General features: G+C 35.1%; 1 protein-coding gene across 7 annotated transcripts in view; it reads right to left on the bottom strand.

Annotated features, from left to right (window-relative positions):
* The window catches only part of STRN (striatin), a 63852-nt gene that overhangs the window by 25328 nt on the left and 21332 nt on the right, over window positions 1–17192 (bottom strand). For 6 of the 7 annotated variants that reach the window (XM_029965144.1, XM_029965145.1, XM_029965146.1 and 3 more), the window contains exons 4-7: window positions 15569–15647; window positions 13648–13812; window positions 2223–2358; window positions 203–338 (exon numbers count right to left, since the gene is read on the bottom strand). In XM_029965144.1, the coding sequence (XP_029821004.1) occupies window positions 203–338; window positions 2223–2358; window positions 13648–13812; window positions 15569–15647 (516 nt within the window). Of the gene's footprint in view, window positions 1–202; window positions 339–2137; window positions 2359–13647; window positions 13813–15568; window positions 15648–17192 lie in introns of those variants that run through there. The other variant, XM_029965150.1, reaches the window with a different exon arrangement.

Raw genomic sequence — 17192 nt, 5'->3', positions numbered from 1 at the left:
ATAAACCACGAAGAATCCTTAAATTAAAGCAGTGTACAGAAAAATGAGAATATTTTTTCAAGAGAGCTTCGGTCTGCCAATTATTTAGGATAGAAATACTCAAAAGGTGCTATGATCCTGACAGAGTTCTCAACTGATCAACCACAATACATTCTTCGCACATTTTGGTTTTTTCCTGGTACAATGCATTCAATTTCCTTACCCCAGTCTGTTCCATCTCCTGAACTTCTCGATTCCCCATCACCATCATCTGAGGTAACCAAAAAGTCAAACTCTTTCAAAGCTTCTTCTGTATCTCTGTCTTCACTGCTCTCAGATAGCACTCTTTTCCTTACAATCTGAAAGGTCAGAAAGGACAGGAAAAAAGGCTGAATTAAGTTACACACACATCTTTATACCGAGCAGTACTGTCTTGTCTTCTATGCAAAATCCAAACAGAAAATTGAAGAGGAAGCAGAAAAGTACACATTAATAAGCAAATCTGGAATAGTATGCAGACTTGGTTCCAGTTTCTAAGTCAAAATGGAATTTGTCTGAAGTTCTTTCTTTCCTGTGACCATCAATAACCAATCATTGATAATGAATTTACACTGACCTAGACCATTACTATCTTTTTTTACTACTGGAAAGTACAAACTTTCTCTTAAAACTGATTTTAAAACGCACAAAACCCACAAACAAAAAACCAAGAATGCTGTAGAAAAGACTTCAGCAAAACCAAACTTACTCTACTTCTCTGAAAATAGCCTTTCTGACCTTCACTTCTGAAATCACTCTTACATGTGGACCAAAACACAGGTCTAGGAAATAAAAAATGAAACCCCAAACCCCACAGTTGTTGAAAGCTAATTTGCATAGATTTAGCAAATCATTCCACCCTGAATACTTTCTCAGATATTATCGTTATTTAAACATGGTGTTTTCATGTTTAAACTGCATTTTCTTTCCAAACTCAAAAGCAAATTCTGGTAAAAGAAAAAAATACACGTTTTAATGAAAGACCTCACTGAATGCTTTCTGCAACAAATTTACTTTTCCCTCCATAATCAAAATGGAATAGATGCTTTACAGTTATTTGACTAACAGGTAAGCTGATGCCATGATACCTGAAAACCACAGCATAAATTCCACTTCTACAGAAGAAGAAAATTTACAATATTACAATATTTTGACTTGGAACCTTGCTAAGGGTCAGTCTGAAGAGACTTCAGTACATAGGCCAACATCTCATAGTTCATGAACATGACTGACTGTTTCCTCTAAATACAGTGAAGAAACTTCAAAAGTTGAAGCAAATCTAAACTTCAAGCTTCATTTCTTCAGCAGGCTTAGTGAACATACTGTATTACAGAAGATTTTACAGAAGAGCCTCCGACATTAGTTCACAGCCCACGGATGACAGGAACAAGTTTACAAAGATCCTCTTGAAAAATGCTGTAAAACTGATGGGGTTTTAAGTGTTTTAATTCTTAAAACTGACCACAAAAATAATCACATCCATCATAACTCTTATCTGCTTCAATAGTTAGGAAACACAACTCACTGAATAAATACTAATTTTTAAAAGAAAAGGATAAAATTGAGTACTGATTGCATGTATCTATTTTATGTCATCATATGAATAAAACATAGCAAAGTATAGATCACAGAGTTGGTAGGTTCAGGCATTTCACCGAACAAAGAAACAAAAAAAGTTTATTAATCACATTAGAGTTCTTCTGGTTATACTTTTTTGTTCCTTCCATAAGCTATTTAAAGAGAAATGTATTTCTCAGCTCTGTATTCTATAAGGACAAATTTCTACAAGTAATTTTAATTATCAAGAATTTTTCAATAAGTATTCAAGAATCAATGTATTTTTGACAGGCAACATTATGAATAATACCTTCAAACTACGCTGAAAATTTTTAAAAAAGGACATCTGATACTTTAAAAAATGTTTCCAATATATAACAAAAAATAGAACTGGAATAGTAAAAAGGAAATTTAAAAAAATTCAATATGTTACTGCAAACTCAGATGGAAAAAAGCTTAACTTGTATGCACAAAGTCAGAAATACATATATAATTCCTCTTATGCACACATGCTTGGACAGAACATCATAAAGATGCATTAACGATTCGCACGTGTACATACACAGTCATATACTTTGCTTATAGGCATCTCATTAATCTCACTTTTTCTGTTCTTCGTAACTTTTTCAATTATTTTTTCCACTCACTGTTGCGGTATCAATGATTGTTTTCTCTCTTCCTTCAATATCTTCTTCATCTTCTTCATCACTAAATTCTGCAGCTGCATTTTCAAGAAACTTGAAGGTCTCTAGCAGAGAGGCAGAGTCAGTCAATTCAGGTTTCCTAAACAACAACAATAACCATCATCATGAGACAAAAGAAATCACAATAAAGTCACTTTTGCAATTACCAATTTGTTTTGTATTATTATGTTCAACAACATATGAGACTAGAATTAGCCTACAAGTAAAAATGGTCTATAACAGTATAAATTTTTGTGGTTAAAGAACTAAACATTAGACATAAACTACCATATTAGAACCAATAAAACTATCATATTATAGCCAACAATTACTCTTCATCTGGTTGCTATTACCAGGATAGACACTTCAATTTTTTATTCAAAAAGCATTTTAAAGCAACATTCATCTGACACATGCCCAAAAGCGACACCAATACTGATATGCCATCACTGAAAGCCTCAGGAACAAGGACATGAGTTACAGCTACCAAGTTGGGTTCCCACATGCACATCAGGAAAATTTTGCTGCTGCTAGCTGATGTTCCTTGTCTTGCTGGGAAATACCAAACTCTGCATTTATTCATTAACTTATGAGACATGATAAATTTGCCACTGTAAAACAATATAATGGGAAAATATCATTGATGACTAAGTAATGTTTACACAGACTTTTACATTAAACAAATAAGGAAATGGATGAAGATTGGATAATATTACGAATGTACTGGCAGAAATTTAGGCAGCGCCTCAGAACAGGAAGCATAAGGGCTGTTATATTACAAACTGAAGAGGAAGAATCCAAGAAGCAGGACAATTATTAAAACTCTGACAAAAGTACAGATAAAGCAGTCCTAAAATTATCAACACGTTCTGTGTTTTCTATGCAGAAGATGCACTTTTCCATCAACCCCTCAAAGATAAAGTCGTGAAAAAAATTTATTCGCTTTGAATTGTTACAACTACTTGCAGTAAAACCTTTTACATTCTTTAGATAGCTTTACAACACTGAAGACAAGCTTTATTGCTTTCTTACCTTTAATCAGTAGTCTGTTTTTCATAGTTCATCACTAAATGCATGTCATCTTGATTCTCACAACCACTGAAACAATAGAAGTCTCTCTCTCTCTTTTCAGAATTGTAGCTCTAAATTGTCTAATCCAGTCTCCTTAATACCAGCAAGTGCTTTGCTTCAGCTACATTTTGCTTCTGCTATGACCCCTTTCAAAATGTTCAATCAACTAACACACCTGTATAGTAAGGCCTTGTAAAGTCCCTGCAGTGTAAACAAACACCCAGTCATCCCTCCATCGCCCACTTACTCCAATATTTCTTCATAACACTTTTCAAGGGTCTGTTACAGGAAACATCCAAGGGCAAAAGCTTTGATGTGTAATAAGGCATGATAAGCAACACACTTCCTTCTTTACGCACTCTCTGCTCCAGCAGTTCTATGCTTACATGTCCATAATTGCCAGGAGTGGTTTCTTCATAGCCCCATTATATCTGCATCTCATTAAGACATTTTGCTAGTCTACTTTTTTTTTTCATTTACTTATCTTTAGGGCCCAGAAATACCAATAGCAATTGGTATTTCTTGTCATTAGAAATTCTCATACACAGCAACATAATATACCATGATGCACAGCATGTTTTCATGGCCACTGGTTTTTCTGAGAATATTCCTTCCACTTTTCCACATCCTAGCTTAGATAAGAACAATCTCAAACATGTTTCCAATTTGCCCTGCTTCCTGCATTATTTTGACCCTCTTGTTTCTATCAAACCTGAAAACACTGTAATATTTTTCTCTTTCCTTAAGCAATCACTACTTTGGCAGACTATAACACCTCGTGAATCTGTAGTAATAATGTATATTTTCACAGAAATCCTATGGTACTTTTCCATTGCTGTTTCCAAAAGACAATTCTTGGTAAGACAAAACTTGTAAAGTGCTTTGTTTGACTAACTTTATGACTTTCAGCAAATTCTGCATGTTCTGGTCTACTTTTAGTGGACTCAAATCATCCAACCACAACTGTATTTCTGTTTTTTCCTCTGTATTTTGCCATGTAAAAATCTGCCATGTAAAAACAGTATGGCTGCTGATCTATGATAGCAACTATCAGACATGCTCCAGTAAACAGCAATGTATGAACTAATACCAAACACAGAATAAAAAATTTCAATTGACAGAATTTATTATTAAGAAACAGACATCCTTCTGTAGGTCCACGTATTTGCAGTAATTCATACCAAGATTTGGCTCTGTACTCATTTGATCTTAAATCATGATCTCTCACACTTAAGTTCAAAGTGACTACCAAAACAGGTTATATCTTTTCTAAGTAACTGGTCCGAATTAAATTATTCTATCCATTATTCCACACTTTAGTGGGCAGGATATATATATAATCCTGTATCTACAGTTACAAGGGGAGAAGGGGTAAAAGGCATCTTATGTATTGGGAAACATAGTAGCTTATTTATCATGTATTTCAAAACCTGCACAGTACAAAAATATACAAAGTCAGTATAGTACCACAGAATATTATTTTGCTAAGGCACAACTTCCAAGAAAGAATTCATAAGAACCAGAAAAATAAAACAGAAGTGATAGAATATTTAAACTATTCAAAGGTTCTGTAGAAGAAAAGTTTCAAGCTGACAGACAGGCTGATTTGCTATATTGTACCCCAATACACTTTAGTAGTCAAATCAAAGTAATTTAATAATTTAGCTATTTTTAATCCTTTAGAAGCACATAAACATAATGCATTTTAGATATTACTGTCAGCATTAACACTTAGGAATAATGTAAAATGTACTTGAGAAAATGTCTGGCCTTAGCTAATTTGTGTTATGTACTTTGATGGCAATTTGAAGTTTGTTTGTTTCATTATTTTCCATCTGGTTAGTTCATTTTTCTTATGGGGTCATTCACAAAGCAACATAAAAAAGCAGAAGTGGCAAAAATATATTCAGAGATAAGGTAGTAAAATGAATTACTTTAAATTCCACTTAAGAAAAAGAAAGTCAATTCAACATTACCAGGGTTTTTGTAGCTTGAAGTATTACCAAAAAAAAAAAAAAAAATAGAATGGAGCTCCAAAAGTGGGGACTGATGCACAAACTGTAGTATTATAAGCATGAGTGAGGTAAGAGTGAGGCAAGGTTCAGAACCTGCTGCAAATAAATAGAGATCAAAAACCTCAAAAATGTCTCAAGAAGGACAATTCCTTTTACTGGACTGTTCCGGATCACAACATATGTAAGGGAGAACACAATTTTCAAAGTGCAAGAACTTAGGATGGCTTTTTCCTTCTTCCCTAGCCATGTAGTCTAATGAAAAACTATTGGAGAAAAATAAGTCAGAAACCCCAGACAGCAGGAACAGCTACAGAACCTGCCAAAGCAGAGAGCATAGAGCAACCAGACTGTGGCAGGACTTCCAACCCTGTGCTCCTCAGCAGCTTGCTCTGAATCTCTTTCTCACTGCTCCTTTCTCAGTCATACTCTGCAAAAGCACTCTTGCGTGTTTTTTTCCCCAACACTTAACTTCTTTCCCTGAGGTTTCATCCCAGTTGACTTAGCACTTCCTAACCAACCAACCAATCAACCAACCAACCAACCAAAAATCATTTAACCAATATAAAATCTTCTATCTGATACTGTTGACTCTGTGTATCACATTCTCCTTTCCAATAGCCTTATCCAATTAGACAGGAAATTCTTTAAGGCAGAGAGATTACCTGCTACTCCTGCCTGCACATGATTAAGTACAACAGGACTAACTGCTTATCACAAGCATAGCAATAAGTAGTGCCAGAAGGTAAGTATAGCTAGACTAAGGCTGCTGAGTTTTCCATCTTACTACTAATGGATGGGACAGTGCACCAATTTCGTGAAGAGTATTCTTAAAAGAGGGAACTTCTGATCCCCAAAGACAAAACACGCTTCCCTGTTTAAAACACAAAATTCTTGTTACAAATGGGATGGTAACTGAAGTACTTACCTCCCCTAAAGCAACATAAACCTGAACTCATGGGAATATTTTCCTCCTCAGGAGAAGCTGTCAGAATTTTCTGCAGCTGTGATGGTTGTGAAAATCTGATCCCAACTTATATTTTACAGGCTGTTCAAATATTCAGATTTGTCTTAACCGATTGACCCCTTTATGACTAAAAATAATTATATCTTCCCATGAAATCTAAAAAATATGATTTGTGGATATTCCACATGTACTATTTAAAGCAAGCCTGCCTCTCTCTAGGGCTCTGCAGGCCATAAAACCACCTCTTTATTTTCTGCCCAAGTGACATGTCTCAAGGCAAGTATTTTGTGTAAAAATCCAATTGGTTCTGACACTGAAATATTAGCAGCTTTACAAAATGTATAGTTGAGAGCGAATGTATTTGCTCTCAACATTAAATATTCAGGATCTTAACATAAATCCTGTTTCTTACTGAGTGAAAAGTAGCAGCCTATAGATAAGGTAAAGTTATGTGGAAACTAAAACAGCACACCAGTGATACCTTTCCTGCTTCCAGCATGATCCAGAACATTTCCTATTGTGAAGTCAAGTTTAACTTAGACTAAAGTCACATCATAGACACGTATTTTTTTTTGTGATTAAGACAATCAATATATCTATCATTACCTTCTCCTTGGTTGATAATAACTCTGGAAAGTCTGTGGTCATGCCCAGGGAGAGTCTCAAACTTCTACCATGAACTGCCCAACCACAAGGCCATTAACTGCCTCATGTCCTACTCACACCCCAAAGGAAAAAGTAAGGCCTTTTTGGTTTGTTTCTTTTATCCAAGACATACACCAGTTATCTTAAATAAAACCAGGATTTTATTGATAAATTCAGAAGCAGGAAGAAATACCACAGTAAAGTTAAATAAATACAAGTTCAGGTTAGGCTGAAAAATGTTTTTGGGGACTGTACAGGAAAGAACCTGTTGTAACCCAGCATTCAGAGCTATTCTACTGTAGTCTTTCTTGAGCCTTTTCTTTGGTTCAGTTTCCTCCTACTATCAAAATATGCTACTGCATGGTCATCATAAGTTTTATCTATTTCCCCTCGAATTTAGTTATCATATGTTTTACCATAGTCTTTTCAATGTGGCTAGTTAAGTTCTTTTGAACTGTACTCGTTTAAATAAATGCATGCAAATTCAATGAGGACTATCTTTAAGAACAATTCATTAGATCTTCAACACTGTGTAAAATCTTTCATAACATAGCACAGAAAATATCAACATAATAATTTATAAAATTATGGAACACTTAAAATCATGAAAATTTACACACAAAGAACACAGGGCAGGCTAAACAGTCTGTCACAACCTTTGAAACCTCTTATGAATTCACACCACACAATGCAAGAACCAGTGCAAAACATTACAACTAGTAAGCAATACTTACAAAATGGTTTGGATCTAATTTGGAATTGCAAAGGAATAGCATTTAAAAAGGAATGGCCACTTCTCTTGCCAGATCTAGTCAGATAACTATAATATATCAAATAAACAAGTTTTATAAAGAAAAAAATAAAACCTAATGTTTGAAGTACCAGAGTAACTTTTATAAATTACTTCCCTATTCACCTCCCCTCTCTTTTCTTTTCTCTCTACCGTTGCACAACTTCTCTGTCTCTTTCCCCCCATTCTTTCTGTACCATGAATCTTACGTGACATTTCCAAGAAGCACCCCTCAAACCCTTAGGCCATAGAACTGTGCCAGTCAAAAGTGTGGTTCATTCATACTATTTTCTTCACAAAAAAATCAATTTATTTACTTTATCTGGCATAAACCAGGTACCTTTGAAATGCCTATTAGGTCACTGCAAGATGGAGGCAGGGAGAAACAGGAAAAAGTTGAAAAAGAAACCCCACCAGTAAAGTAAATAAAGTAAACAGATTTTGCATTTTTTTTCTTTTTGTAATTCAATATTATAGTCTTGCATGCCATTTTGGAAGTCTTCACGGTAGATGTTACCTCAGGTTGATAAATTCAGAGATATTTTCCCAAATAAACCATTTTATAAGCTAGTCAACACACAACATTCACCAGCCAGTATGCAGCATTTTCATTACATGGGTCAGTGTTAATAGGATTTAGAGATGCAAAAGAGTTATTAAGGCCTTCTGGTATAGAAAGACGTTCATTCACTGAAGTGTCAGTTAGAATGATTTGTTGTACATCAGAAAGGTAAGGTTTTCAAAATGTTTAATTTTAACCTTTGAAAAAGTGTTTGGACTTGCTTTCGAATCCTGAGGTTTGATGCCTTTTTGCTCATGTAAAGTAGAGGCGGTGGAAGCCATATACAGTTCAATAGGAAAAAAAAGGGCAGTAGACTAGTTTCAGAGAGAGACTGACATATCACCCAGAACTGTTTTTCTTTAAAAATTTCTATTGGCTATTTACAGTTCTAATGATCAAACCCATAGCAAGAACTCAGATAATTTACCTGCACCATTTTATATATACACACATTCATACATATGTATATACATACATATGTTTGGCATATGTTCATTCCTTTCCAGTTCTGTTCTTTTATTATATTTGCTTCCACTCACATCAAATACACACCTCCAAGAAGGTAAACTAATTTGACTGTTTAGGTTTCACTCACTAACATAAAACTACTAAAAATGAGGTAATAAGTGAACTAAAGACACTTAAGTAACTGTCATGTTTTCAAGGCTACAAATGATGTTTGCAGGCAGCTTTCATTTCTGCTTCAGTTTGTTGGGGGAAAGCACCCATTTCTCTCACTGCAAGTGTTAAGAATTTAAACCATTATTATGAGATTATTATTTTAGTATCTATTTTTGAGTCCAGTCATGCCAAGTGGTACTTATCTTTTGTAATGCAAGTGAGCTGATTGAAGAAACTGAAAACTGATTCCCTTTTACATTCCATGAAATAAGTGAAAACAGGACTATATCTAGCTCACGTTATCATATTAACATTTCACTTATGGATTCAAAATCTTGCAGGGTGCATTCAAAATCCACATGATATCTTGAGTGCTAAAGTTTTCAAGACGATCTGTGCATTAGCAAATAAATAGGCAATGTAAGAATACAAGTTTAGGCACAGATGTAGCAGCTAGTAACACAAAGTCTGAAGCTACTTCACCTAAGGATGAAGAAATTCAGACAACAATAGTTTGTTCATCACTGTACCAAAAGGGGAAGGTCTCTGATGTAACTGCAACCCTTTAAGATACACAAAATTAAGCTGAGAGGCATGAGGTCTAGTAGAAGTCAATTTACATATTCTCTGCTGCAAATAAATATTGTTATATTAAGTATTTCCACTACAGTAACCATCTTATGCTTCTACATACCAAAGCAAACAGCATCAACTTCACAATAATTACTCCAAGCATTCTCACCAACCTTTCCCATAAAAAGGCTGAACTTTGAGGTGTCCAAACCCCAGCTGTTGAAATAGGTATGAAGGACAGACAACAAGATATAACTCATATAATAGGCAAGTTCTGGTATAACAAACAACTCAAAATCTGTAAAGGATGTAGTAAGCTGAACAGAGGAGGAATATCCTCCCTGCACACCACAAAGTATACACTTCACACATCTCCGAGGTCAGAGGGAAAATGCCAGGGCATCCTCACAACAATCAAAGGCATTTAAAAAAAAATTTAAAAAATAAGAGAAGTGTGGATTTCTGCTGTGGTCAGAAGTACAGCCAGAGGTCGATGAGAGGTATTGCTGAAGGAGGCTGAGTAGTACTATGCACAAATTAATAGGCTTACACAAAAAATTGTGCTAAAATCAGACTGTGTTGAGAAGGAGTTTTCCCATTCTTTTACTGGAATTTCTTTCAGTACTAATTTATTTTGTTCTCCACAGCTCTTCCATTTCACTAAGAAAGTATTGATTGATTACCAAAAAACAATAGTCAAAACATAAAGGAAGCTTTGCTTCCTGTTTCCATTACTCCCTCTCTCCCCAAAGAGATAACCATTTGGTTATGTGGTTTATATGCATAAAAGCATCGAATATCAATTTTTAATTTTTTGTGGATTCATCACATTGGTGTTCAGTTGTATGGAAGGCAGTTTAGCCAATCTGTTCTTTCTCCAATTTACACTGCTATATGAATAAATCTTTAGGAAATTAAAAGCTAATGTGCCTTCCATCTTCCTGCTATTGAAATGCATCATTGAAACTATATTCCTTGTGTTTTAGCCTGTAGTTTTTCTCCTCTATTGTACATTGTCTTCATCACATTCACCCATATTCTTTCTGAACTCTTATTGATTTGTCTTTATCATTTCTCCCGCACAAGCTTTCTCTTTACTCAAGTCCTGTACTCTCTGTTTCTCACATTCTTCATTCCATGTAAAGATTTTTCTAAAAATCAGACCTAAAATCCACACTCAGTTGGGTCCATATTACACAGTTCTTCCAAGATCAAACAAATCAAACACACTATGAGTTGTCTTTTCTCACTTCAACAGAGGTGCATTCCTTGTTAGACTACATTTATTTTCATGTATCACTTTTTGCCCAGTGCTCTGCTCCTCAAATGTAACTAAAACATCTTCAGGTTGACCACTGGCCTCAGAATTGCTAGCAGATATGTATCAAAGTTCATTAAATGTTTTGAACCAAAAAATCTGCCAAACAGCATTGGCTTGAGCAGTTCACAGGCTTCTGTGGCGATAGTAAAGTTTTCTCCTACAAAGATTTTCACTGTATCTGTACAGTTACAGAGTCTTCCATCTGCATTTTAGTTTGTAACTGTCCCAATGTCTGATGGTCCTGGCAACCACTCACACGTGTCCTTAAACTTCCTGGAATTGCACTAAGGTTTTGTTTGGTTTCTTGTTTTTCCATTTTCTCACTGTAACCTTCTTCTTCTACCACTACAAAACTGCAAACACTTGTTCATTGCGTTCCTTCCAACTGTACAAATTTGCTGTGGCCCAAATCCATTTCTCGCTTTACATACATGCAAGGAATAGCAAGAGGCTGCTAAAGAACTGCCAATCCTTTTGCCTTCACAGTAAGCAGCCTAGTGCTAGTGAGTTTGCTCCAAAGGGTGCACCTTCCTCAACTGTAAGCAACAATTTAGCGGAGTAACCTAAATTTTTCCCAGTTCTGCCAGCCAGGTAGAAAAGCATTGAATTAAATTTTCAGACACTCAGTAGGAATTTCAGTTGGGTTTAGGAGCAAGATCAGTGTGCCTTAAATCTTAGTGACCTATTCAATGCTAATACTTTTCAAAAAGAAGCTGTTCTATATATGTTTAAGTAATGTCTCTTGTCAATAGATGAGGCACGTAACATTTCTGATTTCTTATCTAACATAAAGCTGCACTTCGAAATCTCAGAGGCAAGTGATGATGCAGTTGGGAGGAGGTGAACAGCGCCACATGCCACAGAAACAGCAAGGTGTAACATTTTACAGTATCTAGTAGCACAAGATAAAATAGCTGTTAAATAACAGGCAGCCTCTGCCAGGAAGAAAGCCACAGAATGCTTCCTGAAAGGTAAATTGGAAGAGATGGTCTGAAAGTGTAATTGAAACACTCAGAAGAATAACAGCATTGAAAGCTAGTCCTGTACTGATCAAGGAATTTTCATAAAATCACGACTTTTTCCCCTCAGTGAGGGAGATCCTCAGTGAGGACATCCACAAACTCAGAATCACCCATGAAGACTGACATGACTATGCTGAATAAGAACCCTGGAAAATTCTTCCACTGTAAAACCCTGGAGTCCCTTCTTGCTCATCATGTTATCAAAATGCTCCCCTGAGCTTTCTAATAGAGTCTGCCATCTTATGCATCACCAGCAAAATGAAAACAGCTTTACAAAGTGTGTAGCCTGGCCAGCCTTGCAGCACACAAGCTTGCAGAACTACAATGGAAGGGAGCTCATTTTTCTGCACCAGTGAATGTCCTCAGCCATGGAGTAAACTACAAAGTGTTAAACCTAATATCATATCTACCCCAAAAGCAAATAGATAAGAAAGGAATGCAAATGTATCCAAAACTGCTATATCAAAACCACTGTCTCAACATTTCATCCATCAAATAGCTAACTTATACATACATCTGTTTCAAAACTAAGTAAATACATATAAATAAATTTTGAAGTGTAAGAAGAGAAGTTTTGTTTACCCACTTCCTATAAGAGGAAGTGATCCCTTCACCAGAAATAAAACCAAAATTGTTATTGCCATCTATCAAGCATTCCTTGTTCTTAAAAACAAAGTTGCTGTACAGAATTGACATGACTTGTCAACTATGTAACAGTACAATATATTTTAGTAGTTTACAGGTTTTCTCAAACGTTCAAATTTTCCACCTCACAGCATTAAATTTAATTACATAACAATGAACTTCTGCCCTTATGTAACTTTTTGGCCTGAAGTTGCTGCAACTATCTGGTGGGTATAAGTGAAATTTTACAAATGCTTTTTAAAAGACAGACTCTTTCATATAACAGTGTTAGACCTTAGAAAATAAAGGTCTTGAATTTTATCACATCAGTATAGAAAAGAAAAAAAGAGTGATAATCTTTGAGGAATGCTATACTTGTTGATGCAGCACAAACTACTGGAAGCAGCTACCTCATCTATTGTTCATACAATTCTGCATGATTTTCATTATTTTTCTAGTTTTGCAACTACAATATCTTAAACAAAAACAAATAGATTATTTTCCTGAAGCCTTTACAGTTAAGTTTAACTTTCTTTTTTTTTTTTTTTAAACTCTGCATGGAAAAGAGAAGAAAAAGGAAAAAAGACCCCTAAGTTTTCAACATTACTTAAAAGCAAAAGTAAGCTTAAGTTTTTACTGTCTTGGACTGACTTTCTATAGTATTAGAAATATTAAAAGACAGAAATTGGTACCTTACATGGAGTCACATTTACCTATGTATATTCATCAGTGGAAAATCAAAAACTTACAGGACTCAGAATGTAATAATTGACTTCATTTTTCAGATTCAGTCCAAAAAAATCCTGTCTCTTGTATAGATTATCATGTCACAGTCAGCACAGACCAGAAAGGCAAAGCCTGCAGTCTACTCAGAAAAGTTTCCAGCAATACAAATAAACCATTAACTTGAAACAATGCCGACTTCTAAACACTTTGTAACCATATCTCAAGAGGTTTGATTTGACTTAGTGCTGCCATTCAACTAAAAAAAATAATTTATGGTGCTTTTAAGATGTGAATCTCAAGAGTTACTTCCATACTTATTGCTTAATATAATGAAATTTGCCACAATTGTTCTAATCTCCAACTAGGGAACCCTGAAATCTTCCCGGTAAACAAAAATTTTGTTCAACAGCATTAAGTGCATTTATACATAAAGATAACGTCATCTTGATGCTTACCCGATCATTGTGCTTTCTTTAATCTGGCCCTCTGTGCCATTTACCATCGGCTCTTGATTTCTGTTTTCTTTTTCTGAAGCATCACTTGAGAGGCCCAATAAAGCTCGCACTCGTTTTGACTTCACATCCAATATCGTGTCCGTGTAGCCCACTTCTTGTAGATACCTGTAGGAACAGAACTCATGCTAATCTTCCATGCACATCCCACTTATCCAAAAACAGTAAATGAAAACTTCTGCCTAAACTCATCTTCAACCCCTTAGCTTAGCAAAGGGTGGTGCTGAGCTAATGAAACATGCTTATAAATCATCCTGTACCAGCTGCAGAGGGATTGCCTCTTGCAGTACCAGCCTCTACAGTCACTGAGAAGCCTAGCAGTCAGAGGTTATACAATACGTTATTCATTCATTTACTAAAATGGGTGGAAAAGCACTTTCAATTAAAATATTTACAACTGCTTTATAAAAATCACCACAGTTGTATGTACAACATGGTCATTTTATTCCTCGATACATGGAAACTAGATATAAGAAGTATCAGATATGTTCCAATATAAACATTATTAGAAGCCTAGAAAACAGAGAAAATAAAACCCAAACTCTATAGTTGTAGCTATTAGTGAGAGTTGTTATTTATGATGCACTAGGCTCGATAAAATCTTTGTCTTTCCTTTATTCTGCAATGGATCTGCTAAATATTAATTTGTCGTCCCTATAAAGGCTGGGCAGCAAGTATCCTTGTATGAAAACCTCAAGGTCTAAAGTTGGCTCTTTAGGTCTAAAGTTGGTTCTTTCATCAATATTCCATATTGCCTTTGAGGGAAACAGGAGGAATATATGATTTAAAAAAGAAAAATTAAAAATTGGTCTCTGCCCTTCCCTCCAGAATCTGGAGTTAATAGCACTGAAGTGATTAAATGGTTAATATTCTAGACAACTCTAAAGAAGGGAAATGCTATCTTACAGTAACAGCTGTTACAAATCAAGGACATGCACTCTTCCTGCAAGAACATTCTCCTCCAATTATTTAACAATATCATTCACATAACCACATTAGGAAATACTCATGGTTGGCTATAGAAAAATCAAAAAAGTCACCTATGCAAAACAGAGTCTGTTGGTAATATGCACTCTATTCAGCATTATGTCACTCATGAATTGCACTGAGAAGGAATGACTTGTCTTCAGACTCACTGATCCAAGTCAAGACCACTCTATTTACATTTATCCAACATTCATGTAAAGATTTGAGCTCTTGCAAAAGAAAAGCATGTATAAGCCATCCAACAGACAAATTTAACTTCTGAACAATTCCTTGGAAAAAGGTCCTTTTATATAAGCTCCAGACTGTCCTTATTGATTCACACCCCTCTCATTTAATCCTTTGTAACACACTAAATATCTTAGCAATTAATTTATTCATTATGATCACAATTCAAAAACCAATTTAGATTTATAGACATTTGCTTCATTCAGATGAACTGAGAATTATAAAATGTCTCGTCTAGCCTCTTGGATGTTACTCTTTTCTGCACCTCAAACGGGCAAAAATAAAAGTTTTCCCTCTCCAGTGCTAGCTGTTTTTATTTTACACAATAAAATTCTGATCTTAGCAGAACTACTTGTGTGTGTTGCTTTTTAATTGCAAGGTGCCATGACCCACTGTTCTCCCAAGCAAATTGTTCGATTATACTCATTGAAAGAAAAGTAAATGAGATCAGGCATTTGTGATTTGACAAAGCTTCTCACCTGAAGTTCTGAAATACTGAAATGTTTCAAAAACCAAGGAAAAGCAGGGCAGGAGCTGATTGAACTTCATCACGCACACTAACTTTTCTTTCAATAAAATCTAATAAAATCACATTTCAATACCAGATTTGTTCTTTTGCATTCAATATCTGAGTCCTTTTTTCAACACTTACTGTCTTAGCAGTTGTCGTCCTTGTTTCCATATTAGCTGACTATTCTGTTGTGGTTGAATCTCTGCCTCATTCCCTTCATCTGAAAAAGATTATTTTATTAATTTTTTTTTCCTTTTCCTATTTTCATAAAAGATGCCCATCCACTTACAAAGACAAATGTGATCTGTCTTAAAATGATTAGGAATGGTTTAACTAAAAAAAAAAATTCAAAGTGCCAATAATCAAGAGATAAAAAAATGCACATAGCACATAATTGTAGTACTACATACATATAAAATTTGCCAGGAACATCCTGTTCTATGAGAGCAAGTTCCACTAGTCATTCATGCCTTCCCTTTGGTCTCACATCCCCAAGTCCCATCTAATACTTTTTCTTTCAGGGTACATAATGACATAAACAATCTCAAGTTCCATTTTTGCATTAGCCTTCAAAAATAACTGCTGCTCATATTAAGTTTGAATACAAATATTTTAACTGCTAACGATATCAAATGCAACTGCAGCATGACATCGATTTTCAACTCACCTTGACAGTTCGACATAAACAAACAGACCTGCTCAATTTAAATTCATCCTTATTTGTATTAGTTTTGTAGAAGGAAATAAACAAGCAAACAGTAGGGATTGTTTGTTTATTTTGTAACTGAAAAGCTATTGAAAAATTTTCATGACATTTTCCCCAACCATAAATTTGTATGCAAATGTTACTACCCTAGAAAAATCTACAAAAAAAATAATTTCACTGCTCTGGTAAGAAAACTATCTGAATGTTGGCAACAAACAGCTATGTGTTGACTGCATGTATAGTTTCAAACTACACAATGGTGAGGTTCTTTTATTGTCCTCCAGGAGATGCATATTCTTCCCAAGATAAGAGATCTTGATTTATTGTCTATGAAAACCACTATAAAACTTGAAAACCTTGTGGTCCAAACACTGAAGGATGAACAATCTTCCTATGTAAACAAAAATTAAGAACAAGAAAAACCTCTAGTATAATCCTATGAGTAACCTGATATGGGATGTGGGAAAGCTGTTATTTTCATCAGGAAGCCATTTACCTTTAAACTGAATTAATGCCACACACAAAAAAATCCCAACACCTACCCAAAGAAACTATCAAAGATTGATCAGAATTCACATGCAAGGAGAGCCATATGAGTTTTAGCCCTCTTGAATTCACAAATTCATTTAATAGTAACCACAGGAAATAATCAATTGCACAATAATTTTCCAATGACAACTGAACACAGTTGGATCTGAAGCACAGCTACCAAAGCTCAGTCTATAATTATTAAAAGATGATTGAGGTAAATCTGCCTGAAAATTCCTTTGGAAAGCAAAAACCCTTCTTCTGAAGGCACTATTAACTACATCCACAGGCAAGAATACTCTTGTGCTTAGTCTCCTCAAATCTGATGACCACTAGCAGTGACAATGGTTCATGGATAACAAAGGAGGGACTTGCATCATAAGCAAATAATAGCAGAAGGTATCACAAATAGTATAATTTTTTTTTAAAAAAGGCATCCCTTTACCAGGAGATGGAACTCTTTTCTTCTAAATTGTGTTACTGATTCCCAAGTGATTATAAAGAAAACAATCAAAAAGGACCCATTTGGAA

This window comes from Manacus vitellinus, unplaced genomic scaffold, assembly GCF_001715985.3.
Source record: "Manacus vitellinus isolate BGI_N305 unplaced genomic scaffold, ASM171598v3 scaffold_8_pilon, whole genome shotgun sequence".
In the NCBI taxonomy this organism is placed as follows: Eukaryota; Metazoa; Chordata; class Aves; order Passeriformes; family Pipridae; genus Manacus; species Manacus vitellinus.
Note: the sequence above shows the minus strand (reverse complement) of the source record. Positions and strands in the feature narration are given on the sequence as shown.